The 27,431-nt window shown below is 43.0% G+C and overlaps 1 protein-coding gene across 3 annotated transcripts in view; it reads right to left on the reverse strand.

The window, feature by feature from the left end:
- The window catches only part of PTPRE (protein tyrosine phosphatase receptor type E), an 895,414-nt gene that overhangs the window by 139,739 nt on the left and 728,244 nt on the right, over window positions 1–27,431 (reverse strand). For all 3 annotated transcript variants that reach the window (XM_085606227.1, XM_085606229.1, XM_085606228.1), the window contains 2 exons: window positions 22,142–22,261; window positions 5,764–5,924 (listed from right to left, as the gene is read on the reverse strand). In XM_085606227.1, coding sequence (XP_085462353.1) covers window positions 5,764–5,924; window positions 22,142–22,261 — 281 coding nt within the window. The remainder of the gene's footprint in view (window positions 1–5,763; window positions 5,925–22,141; window positions 22,262–27,431) is intronic.

Below are 27,431 nucleotides of genomic sequence, written 5' to 3' on the forward strand. Positions count from 1 at the left end.
ACGCTTGCAAAGATCAGCATTGCCTCAGCAGCTTCTTCGGCACTGCCGCTGAATGACGCATCCTCAGTGCCAGCTCTCGCATCTCTCATTGACGGCAACCTCCAGGACGGCACTTGAAACCGCATCGCATCCCTACAGCTCTTTGGAACCAAAGCATCAACCCGAATGTGCATCACACCCTCAACGCCAGACTTCGCATAAAAGGCCCTTGTCAATGGGATCTTTAACGCCGATGTAGGACCTTGTATTGCAGCCTCGCTGCACCTTACAACCCACACCTCGTTTCCACTGCACAATGCATCTTTGAAGCAGATCCTCACAAAGCTCTGCAAACCAGCATTGAAGATACTGTGTTCAGCGAGCCTAACTAGGTTCCAGTAGCCGGCCCGCACTCCATTGCGCTCTGCCTGAACTTGTGACTTTTTCCCAGTCTGGCACGACCAGATGTCCACAATAACCGCTTTGTTCTGTTTGGCACTATTTTCACCAAAATCCTTAAAATTGCATATCTCTGGTTCTAATGATTGTATTTTTGTCCTTTTGGTCTTGTTATATTAATTAAAGTTAACTCTATGTTTCTAACGTGGCATGGGATCCTTTTGGTGAGGTGTTTTTCAAATTAATTCTGTTTGAAGTGTTGCAAAAATACTTTACACATTGCCTCTACGTTAAGACTGACTGCTCTGTGTGAAGCTACCTGAGTGTTGAGCACAGGTTAATTTAGGGTTGGCTTGTACCTCACCCTGACAAGGATTGTGGTTGTTGCTTGACCAAAGCTCACACCATAGTCAACCAACAACACCATTTCTTACAGGAACTCTTCCATGAGGGTCACAGTTGACCAGAGAATATGCTCTGATTAAACAATAGTGATAAATAATTACTCCATTCTTTGAGACTGATTTGATGACGGCGATTGATATGCCATTTGCAGCTGCAGCCCAGGAATCTCGCCTGTTTCATATTAGGTGCTCTACCGTTTTTGATGTACTAGTATAGGGCTCAAATTTCCTATCACTGGAAAAATCCTTTGTAGGAGCTGGTCTTTTCTTGTATTACGATTCTATAAAATCTTTCCATTTACCGCATGACATATGGTACTCTGCCCTAAGATCATGTCGCTGTAGGCCTGTCGGTATTAAGGACCAGAATTTATTGTTATTGCCCATTTTTATTAATTTTGAAGGGCTAACCAATTATCTAACCATCTTTTCATTTTATTTTAGATTAATGCTTGTTTGTACTCATATTTTAATGCTCTTATATGTTCTGGTGCTGAATTCATCTTCATCAGAGTATGTCATTTTTTCAAGTATTGTCTTTTTTCATTTTGCATCAAACTGTCCATCCCACTATATTTACGGACATTTTCATTTGGGGAGTTAACAGCAGTCGATCAAAAATTCCAGATTTTATCCCATAAGGATTCCCAGTTAACCCGTCAGCTTTCCATTTACATAGCGGATGCTACTATAACTTTAATAGCCTCCTACAATAAGTAAACAAGCATTTACAATGCAATGGTCTCGGCATTGGTAAAGTTAGAGCTATTGGCATTGCTCATGACATTATTTTTGTTTATGATTTTGTTTTTAAAACATTTAAAGAAACGGCATTGTCATGAGCAATGCCAATAGCTCTAACTTTAACAATGCCGAGACCGTTGCATTGTAAATGCTTGTTTAGCTTGTTGGGAGTGGGCGAAGCAGTTTAAAGGGAAGGGTGGGAGTAATTTGGCACTTGCAGGTAGCAAGAAGTTAAAGGTTTACAGTGACATCCTACGCACTCCAAATAACTGACTAATATCCACCACTCACATTACTTTCATATTTCACTATATTAATTCACCGCTAATGCTTAATGGGTTCCAGAGTAGCGTGCTACTCGCCGAAAATGCGCTTTGACGCCTCTTCAGGGGTAGTAATCGCTATATAAATGCAATTACAATACAATATGAAGTAAAATCAGTTCAGGATGTGTAGAGCATAGATATACTGAGAGGCAGTTGAGCTGGGGGGAAATTGTCGAGGAACAAATAAGGTCGGGGGGGGCAACCGGTAGGTGAATACTGACATATAGTGAGAACAATAGTTGTGCAAGACGATTTGCCTAGGGTTGTAGAAATATTTGTGATGTGCACCTGCTTCATTAAGTAGCCTTTTTCACACTACAAGTTGTCATGGTCTGTGCTGTGCCCTCTTGCCCAATGAATATCGTTCCCTTGTTTAAGTACAACTGTGTGCAGGTTTGTTTTATTACTACTTGGGAATGCACACAAACCATTCCACATTCACTTCCTGTGACATCTTTTGCAACCATGGTGCAGAATCTTAGTAAATCCGGGCCCAACTTTTAAGCCGGAAAAGCACATGCTGAAAACTTTGCAAGCGGCATGGAGTCCTTTTTAATACTCACAAGAATGACAGGGGTTTCACAAAAGAATAACTTCGTGTAGACCCAACTGTGCTAGGAGAGATACTGTGCCACGGCTGACTCTGTACAGAGGCGACTCAGTGCATGCTAAAATAGGAAGTATTAACCGATGAAGCTCGTCAGCAAGAGGCGAGGAAACTGCGTCACTAAGAATTCTTCCCAAATAATTACACTTATTATTTAGAAAAATCGCATTTTTTTTTATGTGTTACTCCATTCCACAGCCGTGTGAAAACATCACTCTTAGCAAGTCCCACCAAAAAGAGACTTACTGCTAACATGTTAACCCTTTAAAGCATGAAATATTGTAATAATCATCGACTAATCGTTGTCTTATGGCGCTTCAATTTCTTAACCTACTAGCCTCGGCGACTCGTGTTTTCGTAGACTATCAGATCACCTCTGGCCCTGGAAGTATCCTTCACAAATACCGTACAATACGGTATTTCAAATACGCGCCTGGTTTCCCACTAGTTGCTATCATGTCACATGGGTTGTTTGTATAGCGCTTAACGGGCCAGCACTACAGGAGAGACGATGAGGTAACCTGTTAGGGGAGGGGGGGTTATGGGGGCGCGGCAGGGGGGGGGGGAGGAGAGGCAAAGGAAGGGGGAGAGGCAGGAGGAGGAAAGTGGGTTGTAAGGTGCGGCAGAAAGGTGGAAGGAGGAATCGATCGCAATCATTCAGTCTGTCCTCTTCACCTGCGCAGCTTGAAAACAAGCCTTGCTATGGAGACGGGTTATCTGCGGCCACGAGCTCAGACATACAGGACCAGCTAATGCGGTTCAAGCAGTACACACAATGGCTACAAATTCACATCATGCTCCGCGGGAACTTTCCATTGACTTTTACTTCACAAAGATTATTTCTTTTATATGTGTTGCAATTTAGCCCGACATTTCCTGTTCAGCAGCGGCGCTAATCCCTCTCCCCGACCCACACTCACTCACTCCTCCATCAGTCTAAGTGACCTTGGGTGTCTGGCACTGGCGCGAGGGGGTTTAGTCATATCTGGCCTCACTGGTGCAGGACAGCGCTCCGGGGAAGGTGAACATGCTGCTTAATCGCGTGTTGCACAGACAAGCATGGTCTAGGGCAGGGACCATTACATGCGAATTCCTAAGCAGCAGCATCAGCACTGGGCTGCTGTTTAGACTCAGCACTAACATGGGGGGAAAATGCAATATATAGCAAGCACTAATTTAAAGGTCGATTGCAGTTAAACACAAAAGCCTCGCTTGAAAATGTTTCTCTAGCGGTCAAAAGTCTATAGCGACCGCGGTTGCCTTTGTGTCGCACTCGTCAATGGGCCTCTGTCTGGGCGGCACGGCCAGCCTCTCTTTAAACGCTATTTTTCGCGAAAGAGGCAGAAAGTTTGTTGGCAGATGGTGAGGGCGTTAAAAGCAACATTGTATCCCCAGGCAGGTCCCAAAACAACACAGCAAGACAGCCATTCAGCCATCGCCCCCACAGACACAGCCTTCGCTTGCTGCCCGACTTCCGCAGAGCTTCGTGACTCGGAGACTGGGAATTAAAATGATTAAAATGCTGATCGGTTCTGCGTGGCCAGGCCTTTTCTTTCGCACAAAAGCCGCGCTTGAAAATGTTTCCGGTTGCCTTTGTGTCACACTCGTCAATGGGCCTCTGTCTGGGCGGCACAGCCAGCCTCTCTCCGGACCAGGTGAAAACTAAAGCCTTCCCAGAGGAACAACAAGGCAGAGCAAAAGGCACACCACTGCCTTTCTCTGAGGCTGAGCAGAAATGCCTCGGAGAAAGGCAGCGGCATTTTCGGATTCGGGGGCGTGTTTGTCTTTTCTCTCCTCCAGCCATTGGCTGGAGGAGAGAATGAGACTTCTTGCAAAAAACACGCCCCCCGATCCGAAAAGGACGGGGCCTAATCGGAATGACTGACCTCTTCTCCAATGGCTGGCCAGCATTCAAGAGGCCAGCCAATGGAGAACAGGGGAGAAGAGGGGCGGGTTCAAGCCCCTCTTCTCCAAGTCATTAAATCTCGGAGCTAGACTGCGCAAGCGCAGCCTTCGCAGCCGAGACCTAAAAAGAGACCAGTATAGGATTGGAAATTCCTCTCTGAAAGGCAAGGCACAACTCAACAGGTAAGGAGTAGTATGAGGAAGAAGGACAAGGAGTTAATAATTGCAGGTCCTCAACAGCAGTGAAATATATAGTATTTCAGTGGTAACTACAAATCTTCGCCACGAATGACAGCTTTTTGAAGGACACCATGGTGGAAATTTAGAACTGCATGCAAATTCTGAAATGTGCAGTAACCACACACATTGCCAGTTGTCGCATTGCTTGAATTTTGTTTTGAAACAAATAACTGTAGTGCAATAATACTTCATTTTTGTGTCAAAACTAATGTAGTAGTTATAAGCAAAAAATAATACTCTTTCATTTATTTGCTTGGAACTCTATATCTGATGGAAATACACAAAAGTAATTTTAATCCAGTCACTGTGTATTTCCTCCTAATTTAGGATGAAGTAAACACAAAAGTATTCTTTCTTTGAAAGTGAAAACAGTAATTATGCTGTGGAAAGTGCCTCATTCTACCTTTCCTCCCTCACTGCGGAACACCTAGGGCTTTAAGACAAACCTCTGTCACAGTTTGGAGCTGTTCTCTTAAATACTTAATGAGCTGAAACATTCATATTTTACCACCTTAGACAGAGGCAAATGACTGCTTCTCACTAGATGTGTAAAGGAAAGAACTCCTTTTTGCTGGAATTTGTTGACAACTCTAAACTAATTGCAGAGCACAAGAGAAAACCGAGAAAACAACTTAATAACATAACACAAAGCAGCAAAACAAAAGAAATATACCAGGGCACAACAGGACAGTCAAAAAAGAATGCAACACAACAACCAGAGTATAACAAAAACGCAATGTAATACTACAGCAAAACAAAAAAACAGCACAGAACACAACACAACGCGACTTCCACTACAAAGGAAGCAGACGTATGCTTTTTACAGATTAGCACACCTGCAACTCGTCTATAGTACAAGAGTTGTAAAAGGTGTTTATACCAAGAACATACACACCAAAATGACATGTAATTGTGCCAGTCAAGAATATTTTATGACGTGGCACAATTGCACTTATTTCCCAGGCATAGGCAAGTCTTCTCCTTTTCGACATGTGGTTAGGTAGAAACTAATTCATCCTGAAGTGTGAAAGATACCTGCTGGCACCGCCTCTCTAGGGTCAACAAGGGTTAGCGCGTGACCCTGACCTCAGAATGATTGACAGTGCCATTGTCTCGACCTGTAATAGGTGAATACTAGGAGGAACCGGAGAGTACATACCTACAGTGAATAATGACGGGTCCAGCGTGGGCAGGATTTGTTGTTTTGACTTTTTTAAGGAACTTCAGCATACCAATAGGTGTGAAAGGCACACCGAAATCAGGCCAGCTGGTGAAGTGGAGTTGTGTTACCAGCCTCGGTGCTTTGCAGCCGTCATGGACCTGTTTCGGACATAAAAAAGAATTAGAAATAATCAGTTTCACGGCCAATTATTTGACCTTGACACATTGTACAGTGGCTGTCGATGACCTATAGACTGAAACTGCCTCACAATTGGAATTTGTTTATTATTATTTTCTCTTTTTTTGGAGCGTGAACCCAGTTGCATAGAAAATGGAACACTTTTAAGTTAAGAAATTAAGTAAGAAAGAACGAAAGGTATACAAGTACTCAACAAGGTATAGTGTGTAGAAATGATATTTAGATCCCTTCTGAACGTGATCTGAATTCATGTCCCATCATCTGGGAGCTGGGCAGGAGCTGGTTTGTTTTGATGTTTCGCATCTTCTGGCTTTAGGGATTTACAAAATTAGACGGTTTTTGTTTACAGTATTCCTGTCATTGTCTTATTTGATTTTTTATTTGCAACAAACTTTCCATTCATTATAGAACGTCTGATACCTCACTAACAACTAGTTGCAAATCATATCGCAGAATTAATTTAGAAATATCATCTTCAATTGCGCCACAAGACAAATAAATATCCATTCTCAGATACACATAAGCCCGAAATCATGACGTTCTTTATCCGAGCTGAAAAACACACATTTCATTACACTTCAGACAGTGAAGTGGCCTTGCCACTCTCACACAAAATTACAACCACCAACTCATTTTTAAATTAAGACCAAACTCCAGCTGTTATTAATACTGGAAGATTTAGAGCCAGAAGACACTACTTGATCACAGCATCAACTTATTGTTCATCGTCTTCTGTGGAAATTGGAACATTTCACCGCATATTAATTAAAAAGAAAACAATTAACAAACAGGAGGCTGGTAGTACAGCAATAACCATGCTCGAGGGAAAGCTGCGTGAAGGAATTATGTCTTGCATAGTTCATGGAAATCAAAATTCAGGGATGTCAATATAGATTGGACTAGGGAGGTCAGGGTTCTGTGTGCATTATTCAATCATACTATACAGTATTAGACTAAAGCATCACAGACACACAAGGAGCACCGTCACCTCAGGCATAGAACATAATTCCCTAATTCCTGAAGGATACTGGAGTTCTGGAAACAGCCAGGTCCTATGCCATGCACAGTGCCATGCCATATAATACTCAGCTGGAGTAAGGTGTACACTGAGATACAGTGCAGGTTGGAAGAGGCTATTGCCATAAGTATTCGAGCAGACACGTATTTAAAAAAAAACTGAGCCTTACTACGAAGACAAAGGACGTTTTGTAAACGGGTGACCAGACTTACGAATCATAATTCCAGATCTAGCACTGGGCAGAACTCATCTTTTTGAATGCAAAATCCTCATTTGCAATATTTGAAATGGAAACTACAATTCACATTTGCGAATAGCACTTAGTACTTTAAGCCTTGCATGTGGTCACAAAGCATGAACGGTTACCACATGCACAGGGCAGACGCTAACCACTCATGAGATGACGCGGACTATAGTGGATTACTTGCACTACCTAGGGAAAAACTGCTTGCAATGGGGAGAATGTAAGTCATCCTCAGCTGCCCTCCCTCAGTGTCTGTTTCCAAATCTGCCATTCATGGTGGCCTTGGCAGATCTCTTGCTTTGTGGGACAGGGGTCCGACTGGCTGTGCATGAAAGACTTCTGGTGCACATTTGTACCACTTGGAGGCCACTTGCATCGGCGCCCAATGAGGCATACGGATAAAAAGTCCACACAAGCATCTTTTATGTGGCCAGCGTGCACCTCATTGCATACTCCCTTCAGCCCTACGGCTCCTTAGCACACCAGGCTCATAGTTATGTATGGACTGATCTTGCTGCCGTCCAATGACAGAGCAGCACCGCAAGAGAGCCCATTTGTACATCTGACCTGGGGTGGATTATCAATTCAATTGAATAGTTTATGTAGAGTTTGGAGCAGGACTATAGTGTAAGCGGATTCAAGGAGAATGCAATGTGACAGAGCAAGCGTCACACCTGTGGCGGGAGTGAGCGAGGTTGAGCGATACAGTATTATCTAGGAAGGTAAGAGCCATAATACAAAAATAATAACCGCTGACACACAGTGCAGAAAGTCAACATGGCAGCGTGCCTAGAAAGGGAACGTTATGAGGATTTCTGTCTGTGAGAATGAAAACACAAATGGGTGCTTAGTGGCAAAGAACAGTTAGCAAATAAATGACAAATTGCTTGCAAAACAACCACCAGCAAAGTGTTTGCACCACTGCTGACTTTAAAGTTCAGTAGCACGATTCATGGCAGAGGATGTTACAGAAGACCATTGCCAATGGCACACTTCTGGAAAACACACTTCTATCATGGGTGGAAGAGGTGCAAACCTTTCTGGACATTTCAAAACAACGAAGCGATGGACGAAATGCTTGAGTTAGTCCCAGCCACACTAACAGCGACAGGTATGACCTGATGAGGGGGGGCGGGGGAGGGGGGTTCATGCTCACTGTGCCTCAGGATTCGAGCTATACATCACTGATGCGACCTAAGTAGGCTGAGACCTGTCAGGGATTGTTTGTGGTCCTGTTTGGAGGAATGGGGGGGGGGAGGGGGGTACACCTGGAGTTCGAGCTTGGCTAACCTGTGGAGCAGGACACAGACTGATTTGCACATGTCTGAAATCAAATGCAGCTTAAATATTGGATATGGGCTTAGAGAAACATACATAAAGGGATTCTCATACTGAAAACTGAAATGTACAATCTGAGGTTCCTGGGCAGGACTTTATAGGGTGTGGGCAGCAGCGGTCCGTGGAGGGAGTTCCGTGGGGCGGAAAGGCAGGGCGGGGGGTACTAAACACCGGAACATGGATAATTGGAGGTAAGTAAACAATTAAATAAATAAAACGAATTTCGTAGCGCGCCCTGCATCACAAAATGCGGTGCAGCGCGCTACGAAATTCGTTTTTATTTATTTAATTGTTTACTTACCTCCAATTATCCATATTCCGGTGTTTAGTACCCCCGCCCCGCCTTTCCGCCCCACGGAACTCCCTCCACGGACCGCTGCTGGGTGTGGGGACAACTTTTACAGGATCCTTTACAGGGGCCTAGAGGAACTATCAATGTACCGACCAGATCAATGTTCACTGCTGATGCCAAAATACTAAGCAAACTATTGAATGAGAGACCATACGGTGGTGAGGTTCTGGCGAACTGATAATGAGAGGTTGCGGAGCCAAAGTCAATTGTCTTATATAATCAGTCAGATTTATGTGGTCTGAGATAGAGCGGCTAAGACGGTCCTGAAATGCCTGCCTTTCCTGTTGGACATGACAATATGGAGTGTTCATCCTTATAGTCACATTTTCCATGCAATGGCAGTGGAGAGCTGCAAACAGGGGGGGCAATTTAAGAGTAGCTGATCTGTACCCTGGGAACAGGTTTGTGACACTTGAAGGTGCGCGAGAGAGTTTTGGTGTAGATGGAGGTCAGTTTTTACAGTATGGCTGCATAGCTCGTACTGCTGGAGACATTTGGACCACATTCCCGGAGGCACCCACACAAATGATGAAGATGTGGAAAACTGGTGTCTAATCTTTTTAGAGTATCGAGGGCAGATAGACCTCTGGAGAAATTGCGGGTGAGGGGAAAATGACAGACACACTTAGATGAGGATCTTACTGATAAATAATGGGTCATACCATGTCAGAACATAAAGACCGTAGAAAATAATGAAAACTTAAATTTAATATAATTATTTTCATGTGACTTACTTGACTGCAGTCAAGCTGAGCACCATTTACTCAGGAAGGTCTTCGAGATGCACCGGCTGGTTTTTTACACATCACCTGAGAATGCCCAGTAATGCACAGCCTGTGGGAGTAGTTTACTCACAGGCTTGGAGACTGCATAGGAAGCACACGACTACCTAAAATGGAGCAGTGATTGCTGGGAATAATGTAAAAAAGTGGATAGGAAACTTTACATATTGGGAACAATATTGGACAAGAAAAGGGTTGCCATATATTGGTTAAGCACTAGAACCCCTCCTATTGAGACATAGACAGATACTGAATATTGATGGATAGGGCTGCGGCAGAGGAAACCCAAATGAAGAAAGTGAGATGGGATGATAAACTTTTTAAAGTACTTATAGAATGGTCTGAGAAGATCCGCTCACCATCTGATCCATTAAAAACTAAGTCTCCATGACGAAAGATGGGGATTGACATCTTGGTCATGGAAAGGTAAAGGGAATACTAGTGAAACATGTTATAAATCAAGCCCAATGAGCCAGAAATTGGAAGGGCTCTAAGAAAGTGGATACATGATTAAGTAATGAGTAAGATCACTGTATAAAATGGCATAATGCATGTTTGATTGTTTGGACCTAGCACAGCTTACAGATGAACACTTGTCAAATAATTATGATGCTAAGAATATTGCACTGCTGACATCATATAAATGGATGGGCTTTATGAAACATATGGAATGGATGAACGAAAAAAGAAAAAACAACAACATAATGTATAAGGAGTGTTGCAGGATTCGCCTGTTGGCCTAAGGTCTTGATGCAGTTACTCTAATATTATTGTCTTTTGTTTTTGTCCATTTTGAGAGTGCACCTAATTTTGTATTGTAAGAAAAACATAGACAATGTCTGGTGGAAGATCTACTTTTTATTTGTGAATTTTGACAGGATCCTGGACCATTGTTCTAGAGTCCTTGGCTGACTAGCATTGTAGTTATTGTAGTCTATTGATATGCTTTTTTGGGATGCTCAAAGGCTGCAGTAGTTCAGTTATAAGTTGCTTTGATTTGTCGTATGCTGTATCTGGTGATCAGTTTGTAACAGTAGGACGACTTCTTAGATTGTGGCTTGTGTGTTGGACCAGGGATGCTTTCATCCCTCACCCATCTTGCTGTGTCACCATGGATCATTCTTCCAGAGCAGCATGATGGTGCTACAAGGTTTGATGGTCCAATATGAAATAATTGAATTACCCATCCTCTCCACATCTTCATAGTTGCCTTTCCTCTTCCCTAATTTCAAAATACTGAGGTATAGGAAAAGTACAGCATTTCTACACCCCTAGCTCTAATCTGACAGAGGTCGGCTATAGGCCTTTGGCCTTCTGCTGTGTACACTCACCTCTAGTCTGGAACCTTGTCCCTCAACAAACATTTTCCGAATGCCTCTTTCTGATTCTTCTTGTGATGTAGAAAATTGAGTGTGAACTGGCTGCTTTCTGTGATTTTGCCCCCAATTTATATATCCTGGATACATTTTTGGACTAAGGAGCGATAGCATAATTTGTACTTACTTTGCAAATTTTGCTATATAGTGGGTAGAGTTTTGCATGGGCATGTGACACCATCTAGAATATCAGTAAACACAATTTGTGCATAGCTCAAGACAGGAGCTAGTGCTAAAACAGGAGCAAATAGACATAAATCACAATTATACTGACTATTAAAGTTGAATATAATGATTATATTCTTTTTGAGTACAGCCTGAGACCAAAAACGATACACTATTCTGATGATAACAAACATAATCATGCTGATTAATAATACTAATAAAACTAGAATATTCTTTTGCAATGATAATACAGAAACTGTAATAGGTACAGAATTCCGTCCCATGCATTGCATCAGTCAATCATCAAATGGTTTATACTAGCAGGTTATTAAGAGTTAGAGTAAAGGATTTTCAGGGTAAGAAGATACATATTTAAGAGGATGCCTATGTATTTTTGAGTAATGTGCCTTAGGCACTTTCTACGTGCACAAAAGTGCAAATTTTGCATGAAATAATACTAAGCATCAGTGCACATTTGTGAAATGGGTTTGTTGTTCTGAAAATGGGAATTTATAACATTTTGTAAATGCAGCCCTTTTTTCCCCATTTCACTTTTCTGGGCAAATGAGGTCCAGTGTGTTCTACTGCACCCATTCTTATGAATTTCCGCCTTTTTTATATTTGAATGTACATTTGTTTCTTTTTTCGCAGGTTCTTTACTCTCTAGTTCGACAATTTAGAGAGGCATTTGGTAAAACATAGCTTTCGCTTGAAGAGTTTGTGTCCTTTTCTCTCCCTTTACTTACTATTCTAGGTTCTCTTCATGTATAGTTTGCCCTGCCTAATTTTTCACCTGCCTCAATTGACTGATAGCGCTGTCAATGGTGTTTGTTGGGTGAAGCACAGCAATTTCCATTCAGTCTTCATCCTCATTTGTTGCATTTCTGCCAACATTTATCACTGTCACTATCTCCTTGCCACCCCACTCCAGTACTGTCGTGTTCCCTACAGTTCAAGCTGCTCTCTTACTTGCTCTTTCCATTTTATATCTTTGGAAATACACTGTTTTATACCTTTGGTATTTCACATTGCTATGCATTCGTCTTGCTCGCACATTGCATAATCAGGAAGAGATGGCTCAGAGGTTTGTCACACCAGTTTATACAAATTTGCGTATAACCAAGTCGCTAGTGACCAAGATTCCTCCTCAGTTGTCATTTTTATGGTGAATGTTTTTAAATCAAACACAAGGAGATGATGGAGGGAGTGCTGAAACTTTTCACTCACTCACCCCCAGTCACAGATCTAGGTTGAATCCATCATCATTCTTTAGCTCGCTTTGCCACCCCACTTCAGAATCAGCTATATGAAATCAGTCTTAACCCTGTGCCTCATGGGAACAGTCCAGACCGAACTGCCAAGCCATGTCTTCCCTGGACCGGAAACAAGCGTGGGTCCCTTGCTCACTTTGCCACTGGATTCAAGCTAGCCTGGCTGAAGAGGGCTGTTAGCCCAAAACCGGTCCCAGGATGACCGGAAACAAGCGTGGGTCCCTTGCTCACTTTGCCACTGGATTCAAACTAGCCTGGCTGAAGAGGGCTGTTAGCCCAAAACCGGTCCCAGGATGCTTGTTTCTGGTCCAGAGAAGACATGGCTTGGCAGTTCGGTCTGGGCTGTTCCCATGAGGCAGAGGGTCAGACTGATTTCCATATAGCTGTGTCTGAACTGGGGTGGCAGAGTGAGCTAAAGAATGATGATGGATTCAACCCAGATCTGTGACTGGGGGTAAGTGTCTGAAAAGTTTCAGCACTCCGTCCATCATCTCCTTGTGTTTGTGAATGTTTTAAATGACTTCAAATTCTTACTTCTCAAAAGACAGCAATCGAAAATATTACTATTTAATACCTATGTTACTTGGAAGACTACAGGGAGGCCAAGTATTGGTGAGCATGAAATCTGAACTGCGGAATCCAATTCTAAAGGACTCATTTCAATTCATGGGGTGAATCTGGCACATGCAGTGTGTTGGAGTAGCGTGCAAACTGCACATGAGCTCGTGGTTTTCCCCCTGCAAATCAATCCAGGTTTTACATGGGGAAAATATAGTACTGAAAATTAGTTGGATAGCCCCTTTTCTCAAAAGCACTGAGACAAGGTTAATTTTCTTATGGTCAGTTCCTTTCTACGATAAAACTGACCCCCTCAGAAACCATGTAATAGAATGGCACGAGGCAGCTTGAAGATGGATTCAGGCTTTTTAAAACAGTTTTCAGCCACGCAACGGAGGGTTGTAAACACAATTATTAGATTTGAGCAAAGAAGCATATGCATGTTTCTATTTCACTCACATTGTTGTGTCCTCTATATTTAAAAGTACTGGAACTATTACACCAACTACTACTTTTAAGAAAAGGTCATTCATTAAAGTGTGCTGGCAGTGCACCGTAAGCAAAACTGGTGTCTCAGCAATTCCTAAAGGAGGCAGATAGGACAGGATGCTGCCTTCAGGTCTTATCTGAGTGAAACAGCGAGGGGCAGTTCCATAGGGTATATGAGTTTTGACCTCTTTGTTAGTTTGTGTTGGGTTTTCATCAGGAAATGGTTCTTGCAGTGTCAGTTTCTATGCTACTATTTATGCGTGCATCCAAGTATGAATTACAGGTTGTAGGGAAAAAGATGCCTAGTTTTTGTGCTGGTTTTGCACAGTAAATAACTACATGTCAATCCATGTAAGAGAACTACCTCTATTCCCTTGGGCGACATGTTTGAGGTAAACATATCCTTATAGTATTCTTAATTACTGATCCAATTTTCAAGAGAGTATCCTCCCTTCCATGGCAGATGAGTTGTTCAGGCCAGTATATTATTTTGTCCTCGACATGTGCATTAAGTAAAACAAGACTGGCTAGTGACCTCTTAGCCATGAGTCAAATGATAACAAGATGTGCCTGAACAAGTAGCACCCAATTCCCTCATGGTATTTATTTTCATGATTAGATTCATATTCTTTTTATTATGCATAATTAATGAAAATCATTGCATTTACAGATTAGCTTTGGTACGTTAGTAACAGAATCGCAATTGAGGGTATATAGTTAAATAATTAATCTCAGTGATCCAACTTTCCGTATCAGTTAAAATGTACACCTTAGCTCAAAGTACATGCTAAAAATGCAAAGGGAAATATTTTTCGACTTAGCATACTCATTGGTCATGTAGCAGACTTAGCAGTTTCTCTGCACTCACCAGGAATTCTGTATACCAACAGCTTAAAACTGTGTCCGACGGATTGAAACAAGCAATAAATGCACCCCTCCAGGTATGAATGTTACGCAAGTTAAAGGCTTTCGTAAAAGGTCCCTCCAGTTCTTCATTAGGGAATGCCAAATGCAGAGTAGGTGGATCAAGTCCTCCTTGCCAGTCCTGCATAGCACAAGGTCATACTCTATTTCTTTAACCATTAAAAGATTCACTATTGTGCAGGATAACATTTGTTCATGTGTGCTGTTACTTGTCTTTGCAAGGCATTCATTCCAGTAGGGCCATGTCATTTTGTGCCACAAGGGTCACCAGTCAACATGTAAACAGAGCATGGTTGTCACTTGTACTTGGTAGAAAATCAATGAAATGTATATATTCTTCAATTATTGACTACACTGATGATGTGAGTTGAACAGCAATTTTCCTCCACAGTACAACTGCCATGTGTGCCTGGCAGCATGTAAAATGGGTATGCTGCCTTTATTTGGTCCATGGTGTCATGCTAATCTAGTGTGTATGCAGAGGTCTAGCCCTGTCCCTTACAATGCAAGGTCCAAAACCCACTCTGTGATCAGAAGGGGCACACCTAGAATGCCCTCATACTAGGCAGTGGACTACTGTGACAGCATCAGGCATATCACAGGAAGTGGTGGTGGCGGCAGTGAACTGTTGTGAGGACATGGGTTGTTGTTGACTGCGGTGTGAGCCCCAGGCAAGCACCAACCACAATCCTTGGCAGGGTGAGGCACGAGCCAACACTAAATTAACTGGTAGTGTAACACAGACATGTCAGTCATAACTTAGACGCAATGTGTAAAGTATTTGTGCAACACTTCAAGCAGTAATAAAGTGAAAAACACCACACAAAAAGGATCCCACACCAGGTTAGAAAAGCAGAGCAGAACTTATTAAATAAAACAAGACCAAAAGTGTAAAATAGATTCAAAAAGCCCAAAGTGCAACTGCGGCTATTTGGTCGTGCTGGACTGGGTCAAAGTCACACTTTCAAGCCGACTGCGATGAAGCACAGGTCGGCTACACTCATCAGGTTGGGCCTGCTGAAGTTTACCTTCTCAAATCCATGCCAACAGTCCTGTGCGCATTGGAGAGGGCAGCGAAGAGCAGGAAGAGTGTCAAGGGAGGTAGTCGGGGTAGCGTGATGAGCAGGCCCAGCATCATGAGCCGGCATTGCAGAAGATTCACATTGGTGGCCCCCACTATTGTTCGATGATGTAGAGCGAAGAAGTGACAGCCGGAGCTTTGTATTGATTGGCGGTGTGAGCGGTGTAGTCTCGGTGCAAACAGGCCCATTTGCAGTCACACAGAGCCCAAAAGCTTGACTACAGCTCCCGTGACCTACATCAAGGTTCCAGGACCTGAGGGACAGCTTCTGGGGGTCCGGAGCTCACTGCATATGTGTCCAGGGACGGATGCGAGATGTTAGGGAGCCTTTATTGTCCCTGAGGGTTAGATCAGGATACCAGCAGAATAGCCCTTGGAGTCACTTTGGTGTCATGAGTTCAAGGGTGAAATTGCAGGTCTAGTTCTCTTCTCACCCAAGCAAGAGGTCAGCAGAGAAGGGCAGCAGTTCCTTCAGAGCAGCAGTCCAGCAGAGTGGGAGCCCTATTAGCAGCGCAGCAGTTCTTCTTCTGGCAGAGTATCCACAGGTCCAGAAGTATATTAAAGAGTTGGTGTCTGAGGTCCAGTATGTATACCAAGTTGTGCCTTGGAAGTGGGGAGAAGCTTCTAGAGGCACAGCTTTGAAGTGCACAGGTGCCCGATCTTTTAGGCCCTGGCTCAAGACTAATTACAGGGGGTATGCAGCTCTTTGTGTGAAGACAGGACACAGCCTATCCAAGTGTAAGTGGGGCTATCCTCCCAGTGATGGCCTATCCAGTCACTCCTAAGCTCCCCATTGTGTGTGACGGTTTACGAGGAATACACCAAGGCCAACTGTCCACTACACCCAGCCATGTGACCCAGTGACAAGTTGCAAGTACCAAATGGCTTAGGCAAGAAAATGCCAACTTGGGTTTTGCTTTGTTCGCCCTAAGTTGGCAGTGTATACCCAGACCTGGGTCCCTTGCTGACTTTGTCACTACATTCAATCTAGCCTGGCTGATGACGGCTGATTAGCCAGAAACCGGTCCCAGGATGCTTGTTTCCGGTCCAGGGAGGACATGGCTTGGCAGTTCGGGCTGGACTGTTCCCATGAGGCACAGGGTCAGACTGATTTGCATATGGCCATGTCTGAACTGGGGTGGCGGAGTGAGCTAAAGAATGATGATGGATTAAACCCAGATCAGTTGACTGGGGGTGAGTGCTTGCAATGTTCAACACTCCGTCCGTCATCCCCTTTGGTTTTGCTTTGTTCACCGTAAGTTGGCAGGGTATGCCCAGACGTGGGTCCCTTGCTCACTTTGCCACTGGATTCAAGCTAGCCTGGCTGATGACGGCTGATTAGCCAGAAACTGGTCCCAGGATGCTTGTTTCCGGTCCAGGGAGGACATGGGTTGGAAGTTCGGGCTGGACTGTTCCCATGAGGCACAGGGTCAGACTGATTTGCATATGGCCATGTCTGAACTGGGGTGGCAGAGTGAGCTAAAGAATGATGATGGATTAAACCCAGATCAGTTGACTGGGGGTGAGTGCTTGCAATGTTCAACACTCTGTCCGTCATCCACTTTGGTTTTGCAACTTTCAAACAGTGCCATTTTCAAAATTTTAATTTAAAATCCGATTTCACCATAAGTCAGGGTTTTATATTCCAATTCCAGAGACACCACACATGATCTGGTCACCTGTTTCCATCTGGAAATGACATTTATGGAATGTAATGAGGTAACACCAATGTTATCCTATGGGAGAGGTAGACCTTGCAGTAGTGAAAATCAAATGTAAGAATTTTTCACTACCAGGACATGTAAATCTTAAAAGAACAAGTCCTTCTTTTTAAACACATTGCAACCTTCTCTCAGGGCTGTCCAGAGCCTACCCTTGGGGTGACATATATATTCAAAAGGAAGGTTTGGACCTAGCAAAGGGTTACTTTGTCAGGTCAAAATGGGAGTTAAAAACTGCACACACTTGCTGCAATGGCAGGCCTGAGACATGTGTAAAGTGCTACTTACAGGGTCGGACTAGAAATCTAAAGCAGTCTTGTCAAAGTTTGTCAGCCCAGCCCCCATACGGTGCATAGCGAGCGAACGCAGCGAGCGAGCCTGACCACTACAAGGGGAGAGCTATGCACATAAAATACTGTTCTGTGATCTGCATAGTACACATTTTTTGTGGTAGGCCTATTAACACTCTATGCTATGAGTCAAAGCTTCCACAAGACAAAACGGCACTTTTATTGTTGCCTAAAAACTGTTGTATATACAAGGAACTGTGCAGAACTTTTAAAACTGCTGCACTGCTACAAAACTACCCCCCAGTAACAAAAGGGGCCCCCACCCTTCCAGCTTCACAGGAAACACCCGACGCCCGGTACAGCCAGTCCGGGCTTGGTTACTTAGGTGGGTGGCACAATAAGTGCAACAGGCCCAATAGTAGCATTACATTTACAGGCCCTGGGCACAGGTAGTAAATTAAATATGCCCGTTGGGTATAAGCCAATCTATGATGTTTTGAGGAGAGAGCACAACCACTTTAGCACTGGTTAACAGTGGTAAAGTGTGCAGAATCCTAAGGCCACAAAAACATATTCAGCAAAAATAGGAGGAGCGAAGGCAAAACTTTGGGGATGACCCTGCAGAAAGGGCCAAGTCCAGCAACCATGAATTGCAAATATGTAGCGTGGCCAGATCTTTTTCTCTGTGTTAATGAGAGAGTAATATACTGACCTCTCCCATGATGTAAACTGCCGCTGTTATGTGGAACCCAAATCTTTGTGCATGTCAAGTGAATGTGCGCATGCACTGCATGTTTAGCATGTATGTATGCATGTTAATAAGTCTCTGTGGGTTGTGAGTCTGAGTACTGTGCTGGTGGGATCTATTTTGGATGCCCAAAGTTAGACATTTTTAAATGTCTTGGAGTTCTTGTTAACATTGGACTGCTCATTAGTTCTTTATGAGTACCGCCATTTGGTAGGCTCTAGGCAGGGTCTGTCCTTCTGTCTATCCCAGTTCACTTCATTAGAAAGGCTCATGACATACAGGTGCAGAGAACTCACACTTCATTGTATCCATGTTTGGGTACTCCTGCTTGTATCCAGGATCAGGCGACAATGCTATGTGCTGTGGGAGCCATCACTTTGCACAAAGACTGTGTCTGGAGAGCTCCGCCCAGAGACCTACTCCCGGAGAAGCCTGTGACTGCTCCCCCTCACTGTCCTATTGATCAAGTGTGGAAAGGGTTGTTCTTGGATGGGTCTGCAGCTCCACAGCAGGACAGACAGTAGGACACTAGTGGCAAAGGACTCCAACCACCAATGTTGGAGTCCAGTATGCCATCTGCCCCATGACCCCATTAAGGAATCTGACAATTTGGTTCTCTTTTTTGGCAAAAAAGTGCTGCCAGATCAAAGCATATTATTGAACAGTGTGGCATCTGTGTTGTATTCACGGACATGTGCTTTGCTGAGTAAAGTGACACAAACATCAGCAAGGGACGAGCTCTGCATTTGGTGTTCATGTTTTACCTGATTGAAGCACTGCCTTCTCTCTCTGTTGCCTTGAGAATAACATGTTCAGAAATGGAGCTTTTTTGAAGGGTTGAAAGGTATGTTAGTTTGTTTTGGCACTTAGATTCCTCCAAGAGCCTGTTGTTGTCTCATTAATTAACAGGTTGCATCAGGATTAGTCGCAAGGCGATAAATGAAAGATTTTGCCTTTTTTGGGTGTTGCCTTTGTGCTAGACAATGTTCTGTCATAAATGTAATAGTGATGAAAGTATCATGAGTTAACAAAACAGATCCACTGCTCATTTGCTTGATTTTAGAGATCTTTTTTTTAACGTGTCAGGGGGCAGCTTCCATTTTAGCTCACTATGTTTTTCAAGCTGTTGTGTCACTGTACCTGCAGAATTTTAATCACAACTCTTACTTAAATTTCTTTCTGTCTTTGTTGCTTTATCTATTTTTGAAAAATCTCAGCTAGAAAGGTCAAGAATATTTGGTTGATGTTGACTATCTACATAAGTTCCAGATTCAGAGACTATAACGGCTCCATTGTAATTTAAAGGATGAGTTAGATATTCAGCACAATCTGCTGCAACAGGCATCTTCCGGTTTGCTAACTCTATATATATTTGCACTGTTCTTGGAAAATAACTATGATGCTCAACAGTAGCAGACAGGACCCAGATACCCTGATAACAGACAAAAGGGAGCCATTTTTGCTTAGTCTCTGATTTACCAGTATCAAATAATGATAGTTCAAAAGGCTGCAATATTACAGATGAGGGCTCCAAGATCTGCTCCTAACTATGGTGCAACAAAGATGGTAGGCAAAGCAATGGCATGGAAGATGGAAGCACTGCAGGTGACGTGGAAGGGTCCAATGCAGCCCAGACACTTTTGGTCTCCTTTCTAAAGTGAGACAGTATTTAAAAATAGGGCCTCTCTGGTTTGTAGTTTCCGTCAGGACTTACCGTTCATGGACAAGTTCATTGTGTAAGCATTTGGAGAAAACTGAACTCTTTTTTTGGAAAGGTCGTTTAACTATCGTTAAGTAATGTCTCATGTAAAAAAAAATCTTAGCATTAGAAGTTTGCGATGCATGAAATCTAATAATCTTTATTAAAACCATATTTAAAAAATGCTTCCATTGGCTGTCTGGATGAAAGTCTTTGCTTCAAAGCTGGGGCCTGGTCCCTCGTATTTGGGAGTATTCAGAACCTGAATTTTACAGACTCAATCAATCATATTTTCCATCTTTTATTAATATTATGTATGCAGTTTGCAATGACTTGTATTGCCTATCCATGTGTTAAATGTTAGCAGTTTGTTCCAGGAACGAGGAAAGCTGTAATTACATTTAACAAATGCCTGATTCAAGCCACAGCTTGCTGTCACAAGAAGTCTGCTGTCCTCACTCTCTTTCTTTACATCTCTCCACAACACACACTCTCTCTATTAGCTGCTGTTCACATCTCACTTCTGCTCCCACCAATACTGTCAAATGCAAAGGCTTTCCTTTCTCACTGGGTCGGCAAGCATAATCAGAAATTTGCACCCAAATCAGGATTTCTAACTTGCGCAGTAATACCACCGTTTTTTGCACCATTTCCCCACTCAGACGGTGCCAGGTAAAACTTGGCAGAATTTTGCAGCTCAGTACAAGAGCAAAATGCAGCCTTACTGCATGAACTTATATCCTAGAAAATGGAACTCGAAATTAGGCGGTAATACCACATCTGAAAAACACCACAGCCGACTGTATTAGTATAGGCAGGACATTACCTTCCAAAAATACCTGGCAATTCGCAATAAAGCCGGGGGGGGGGGGGGGGGTTCGGGTTAAAAAAGGTAGTTAATAAGTGTAAACCTCCATCGTAATGAATGCGGAGAGGGAAATGCAAAAGTAAGCAAGATACTCTACTAGGTTTACAAGAGCCTTTAATTTTCACGTTCACTCCTTGTTTATGCTGCCCAGTGGTATCATTATGACTCAGTCATTAGCTTTCATTTTCTCGTAGCAGAGTTGTGATTGGATTCGTAGCCTTTGTGAACGGGTACCCATTACAGTAATCACCCCCCATGAGATGCTGGCAGTAACCACATCCTGCAGATAATCTACAACTGGCTCGGTTTCCAGCTTCGGACTCGCAGACTTTTCAGCTTATGTGGTGCACAGCGTTGCAAGGAATACTAATTAGGCCACAATGCCAATACTTTGGAGCATTTCTCAATAAAGGCGATTCATATTTCTGGGGCATTCGCGTTTTGAGAAATAGATCATGAAAGTTTGGCCTTCGAAGCCAAACCAAGTATGTGTTGCATACATGCCGGGGTGCTATAGCACCGCTCTGTACATTTACTTATACAGCCTTCATTGAATCCATAGATACAGCATGCATTAGCTTATGGTTTCTACAGCATTCATTTTGTCAAAGGGCCAACTACAGTCTTCTCTTGTATATCATTTTTAACATTTCTTCCTGGTGTATAAATTACAGTGGGCATGTTTGATCAGCTGGCACCAAAAGCATTATTCCTTTTACAGGCACAATTGGTGGCACAGAGCAGTTTTATTTCAGAGTACTATTTCATTTTCTGGGGAGTTCGTCTTCAAGCTGCCTTCAAACCTATGTTTATAGCCATATTCTTGGGAACAAGTATAACGTATGTACTCTTTTTGATGCCCACACAGTCTCAAACACTTCTTGAGGGAGGATCTTCTCGAATCACCCAGCTCAGAGTTTTGCCCATCCTGCCTTTTTTCTGTTTTTGAGGATGCTTATAAAACTCCTGTCTGTTCTGCCTGGCTCTATGAGACACTGCACACCTTCTGCTTGTGCTGTATATGCTTAGTGCATAAGGCCTTCTTGCACAGCTGCTAAATGTATGTGAACCTTGCACTTTGTTTACCATTGCCTGTTGACTTTATGCAACATGGGTATAGTATGCCAAACGAGGTTTACCAGTTGGCTCTGCTCTATGGATGGGTTGTGAGCGGTTGCTTCATGCAGGCTAATGAAAAGAATCAAAACTGGTTTTAAAAAGTCAGAACATTTTAGGGTGAGCGCGATACTCACCGGCTGGATACAAAACTTCCGAATAGTGTAGTCAACAAGAACTATGACATCCTCCACTGAAACGCGAATATTGCCATAAATCCAGCATCCTTGATCAGGCCAGTATTGGTAACATTTATCCTGTTGAAAGAAATTGAATTTACTATCATCACCACTAAATACTCATATCAACCATAATGCTCTGCATTCATTTATTTAAACTGTGGGTTCACCTCTGAGCACTGACCTCTGACCAATGACTATGTGACTCCTATTTTCATTTTAGAATTTTTCTCATTAGTGGTTACATTAAGAAACAAAAATGACACTACATTGGCCATGGAGTTGTCTTTTAAGAAGTAACAGTAGGAATGCTCGTAACCAAGCAACGACATCACATGGCATCAGATATCCAATCAAAAGAAGACTGACAAGCCCATGCCTCAAATGTTATGACAATAGTGTTGAGTGAACCTCTTCTCTACGTGCCCTTTTTTCACATCTTCGCCCTCAGTAGTCAGGTACAGCTGTTTCGGCGGTCAATATCTCATGCACAGACGTCACCGATAACGCATATCTCAAGAGTGAACAAGTACATGTTGACAGAACTACAGTGCTAGTAATTTCGTAACACCAACAGACCTTTCAGATGATGAAAGCTATGATCAACTAAAAAGCAAATATAGCAATCTGAAATAACAATTGCAGAGAAAATTGACCTTTTGCTCATAAAGACTACTTGACGGGCTAGTGCACTGATGGTCTGACTGGCAGGGGACATGAGGCTGAATGTGCATAAGGTAGCTGCTCACCAGTGACAGCAATGGTGAGCACCATCATTCACTCTTTACTGCTGCATTGGGGAGACAGAAAACAGAGCCCCATATCAGACCCCCCAGGATATAGCGGCATGGATTCGCAAATTTAGCGGCACAAATATGGAAATTTAGCGGCACAAATATTGAAATTTAGCGGCATTTTTGCGGCACTTTATTTTACTCATAATCATTCATTTTCAGCCTGAAATCAATGGAAGCTGTTTTAGCAGAGTATTCCACTTTGAAATAGGCATGTTTAAAGTGTCTGCAGCTCTACGGAAGCACAGCTCCAGTCCTAACCTTGTGGGAGTGTGCTGTATTTCTCCCTGGGATGTTCTAGTGCCCATGTATGCACCCCTGTCGGGCATCGCTGCCTACGGATCCGAGAGGCAGGACACCTCTTCCTCAGGTACCCTCTTTTGCCAATTGTGGGTGCCAATGATGCCCGCAACATTGGTAGCAACATCATATTTTTTTTTTTTAATTTTCTGCAAAGATATTGGTAACAGATGACAAATGTGACAGTAAATCCCTTCTAGGTTACTCAATTGGTTACATAGAGGTTGCATTTTAAAATATCTTACAGGGTTCAGATACCTGTTGGAGAGACCATTGTGTGCCCTGCAATTTTGAGGGGATTTTAATAGAGGTAAGATAACTTTTGCTCCCAGCTGAATGTTGAAATAAGAAAGACCTCCTACTGCCTGCACGTTGCTGCACCCAGCCGAATACAAACAACTTGCAGGCGCTGCTGAATTATCAGACACCAGGACAAATTCAGCATTTTTCTCAGAGAAATTAGCTGGCGGAAGTGAGATCAGGTGGGTTTCCCCGACTTTCCAGCACTGGTTGCCATCTCCAAAGAAATTGATAGTTCATGTTGCCCGATAATTGTAGTTTTCTTGTTGGTTACGTTGAACAGTGCATTCTGCACAGACAGGAAACCTTTCGTCATGCAGCAACAAGGTTCAATGGCCACCGCCCGTCTTCCCTTTCCTTGGAATTTTGTGAGCATGAGTATTGACACCCTGGTGCTTGCAAAGGACTATCCAATAAGGTACACGTACTACATCGCAGACAGCTGTACTGTAAACAGACCTAAAATAATTCTGTTATTTTCATTTCAATCGTTGACTCCTTCCTTCTCTCTCTCTTCGTTTTCTTGCTGTTCTGTTATATTTCTCAATCCTTGTCGCTCCTCTTCCTTTACTCTGTTTTCATTGCCCCTTCCCTTTCTCTTCTCTTTATTTCCTACCTCCCCTTTCTCTTTTTCAGTTTTGTTCTTGCTTCCTTCACTTCTCATCCCTGTAATTCCCACTCCAGGGTTTCTTATCATTCTCTTTCAAATGCTCTTTCCTCCTTACTTGCTCTGTTCTCTTCTTCGTTGTTTTTTCTCTGTTTTTCACTCCAATTTTCTTCCTCGGTTCTTTTCAGTGCACGGCTCTTCCTTTCATGCCTTTCCTTCCTGCTTTCAGTTTGTCCTTCCTGCCTCTCTGACGCATTCACTTCCCGCACTTCTCCTTTGTCTTCCCATCTCTTCTATCTTTGTCTCTGGTTTATATTCCATCTCCCCACTTCTCCTTCTCTTTGCCCCCCTCCCCCACTTCAGCTCTCAAGCTCTCACCACCCCCCTCTATTTCATTCTCCTCGCATCTCAAACTGCTCATCACCCCACAATTCATCACCGACGATACTCCCAACCAGATTCCCCCTCTCTCAATTAGACTATTTCTTTGCCTTGCGTCCACACTCACCTCCTACGCTCTGGCAACTCATACCGTCCTCAGTGAATGCACTCTTTTCCTCCCTCTTCCCAGCTGTTAATTCACCGAATCAGCTGCACCCACTCTCGCTTTTAAACCCTCGCGCTCCTAGCCCTCGCGCTACCTGCTTCCAAACCACGTGACTAACCTGCTTTTAAAGTTACGAGCACTAAACGCCATTACTCAACCTAACTACTCTCTCTCCCATAATGCACCTCCCCCGTCACGCTACGTGACCCAATATACTTATCTTCTAGACCTTGGGTGAAAATCCTCAAGAAACTATCCTTACATCGCCCCTTCTCTGCACTCATCGTGACTTAAGCATGTGAATGAATAAAATGGCCTCAATGTTAAAAACCGAAATGGAAAATGTACTACTATAGTGCCTGAAAAATACAATATTTGTGATAACAAAAAATTAGATTAGATTCACCCCATGTACAACGTGCTGACAATACGTGCACAAAAGAATATAACAATGTGAACCCACACTACCAACAACCCTATGCAAATGTTTTCACTGTCTGTCGTAAATGTCCAAGCCTTCTTGTTGATTAAACTTCATTTCTCCTGTCTCCGCGGTGGCAAATAATTATTCATCGCTCTGTGCGGCGATAAATTGCTAAGCAGAAAAACATGTGTTAGAGCGTGCACTCCTTCCCTTTTGCTTATTGTCCAAGCTTCACGAACTGTCTGCACGCACTAAAGTTTTTCTACACATATTGACATTGCAGACAGCTGTCAGCACAGACACCTAAAAGTGGCCTCCTCCCAAGAGCTGTCCAACCGTCCAAATTTCGCGGGCAGTTTTGTAAAAATCGCGGCATTTTTACAAAACTGCCGATTTCGCGATTTTTTTGCAAATCGCGAAATCGCGAAATCCTGGAGGGTCTGCCATATTACACACACACAAGCTGTATACAGGGCTGGACTGGGAACTGAAACCCGCCCTGGCAAAGAGCTGGCCGGCAGGGGAAAGGGGTGGCGGGGGGTGCTAGAGTAAGGAAAGCTTTGTGGCGCGTTTGTTGCTGGAAGCTGATATTGCAGCTATGCAGCAAAACCGGCCCCCAGTAACAAAAAAACGGCCCCTACCCTGGTGGCCCACTGGGGAAACGCCCGGTGCCCGCTACGGCCAGTCCGGCCCTGGCTGTACATGTCTGCAGAGGTTGGACTATCAGCATGTCACACTCCACTGTACAGAGATAACTAGAGGGATGGAACACTTCCTTGCAGTAGGAACAGTAGAGTGTTAGCTGGCATATAAATCATTACATCACTTCTTTCATGCCTCTGGGGTTATCGTCTACCGAGCAAGTGGTGTGGCATAGGCTACCAGAATTATCAGCTGAGCACCCCACACGTACCTCCTGCACTGCACATACAGAGTTCCACCCCACACCCCACACTACATGCCTAGTGCTTTTCATCACACCTCCTGCTCCGTGTTCTGGGCAACTTATCATTAACATGTAATTGATTATGTCGTTTGCCTTGGAAAGCAATTCATTTGCACAACACATGGACTGCATCCAAAGTACACATGCACCAGCTTTGATTGTGTGTTTGTAGGCACAAGGGATTGTTGGGTGTTACTCGGTGAAGTAGACAAATATTGGTGTAAATAGTTTCTTATCTCATACACGTTAATCTAAAATGTGCAATGTGTAAGCTGCAAACACATAGAGGGGCAGTAATCTTGTGTCATGTGATTTTGTTTGCTGATGAATATTTACAGCAACACGTGTGAGAACACCAGTTTTGCAGCTCATGGACCATACGTTTAAAAACTATCATGCATTCAGAAGCGCTTACAAAACAGAGAATTGAATAAAAAAATAGGAAGAGGTCGTGTTTCAGGGCAATCTATACACATGTGATAGCCAATTTGATTAGCCCCATTAAAATAACTATTTTTTTGTTGTGTACATATTCAGAACGAGTTCTTGTGCATGACGCAGTGAGAGAAATGTACCCTTTCTAGTGGGATAGGTCTCACAGTAGGAGCATATAGACACTCAATTTTGGAAGGAGGGAGTGTGACAAATTGCCTGTACCGGAAGCCCCAGTAGGACCCTCAGGGGGGAAGGTAATGCCATGGCTCTGCATATGGTGCTGTCTTGTGCAGTACTGTCCTATTCATCAGCTGAACTAAAAGAGTTAAAGTGCCAATTAATCTGACAACTCGAAGGCAGTTACCTTATACTTGATTACAATGAAAATGGTTTTACTCTCATGTACAAAAACAATATTTAAAGACTATTAGAAAATAATAATATTAACAATATGTTAAAATTTTAAATCAACAAACATGTTATCAAAAGTATGTAACACTCTAAATTTAAAAAGTAAATTTGATTTAAACAACAAGGTAACATTTTAACAAAAAACACATTTTATTTGTAACTTTGTAATTGCAATAAAGAGTTTAACATTTATTCTAATCTTGTATGGCCTCCATGCTTGGTATCACTTTTAGGTAGATATCACGTACTAGCAAATAAGATTACAGACGATAAAACTTTACACTGAATTTCAATGTCATAATTTTATTTTAACTTATTTAATGTATTTGATGACAAATAAAGTAGGACATCCATGATGTCAAATGTGACTACTTAGTTCAGCCAATCCAGAAAAGCTAGATGCTCCCATACACACAGTGGGAGTACAGAGAGGGCCTGCAGTGGACCCGGGACTGTATTATAGATAGGACACACTGAACCTGTT

The sequence above is a fragment of the Triturus cristatus genome, chromosome 1_2, assembly GCF_964204655.1.
Source record: "Triturus cristatus chromosome 1_2, aTriCri1.1, whole genome shotgun sequence".
Taxonomy (NCBI): domain Eukaryota; kingdom Metazoa; phylum Chordata; class Amphibia; order Caudata; family Salamandridae; genus Triturus; species Triturus cristatus.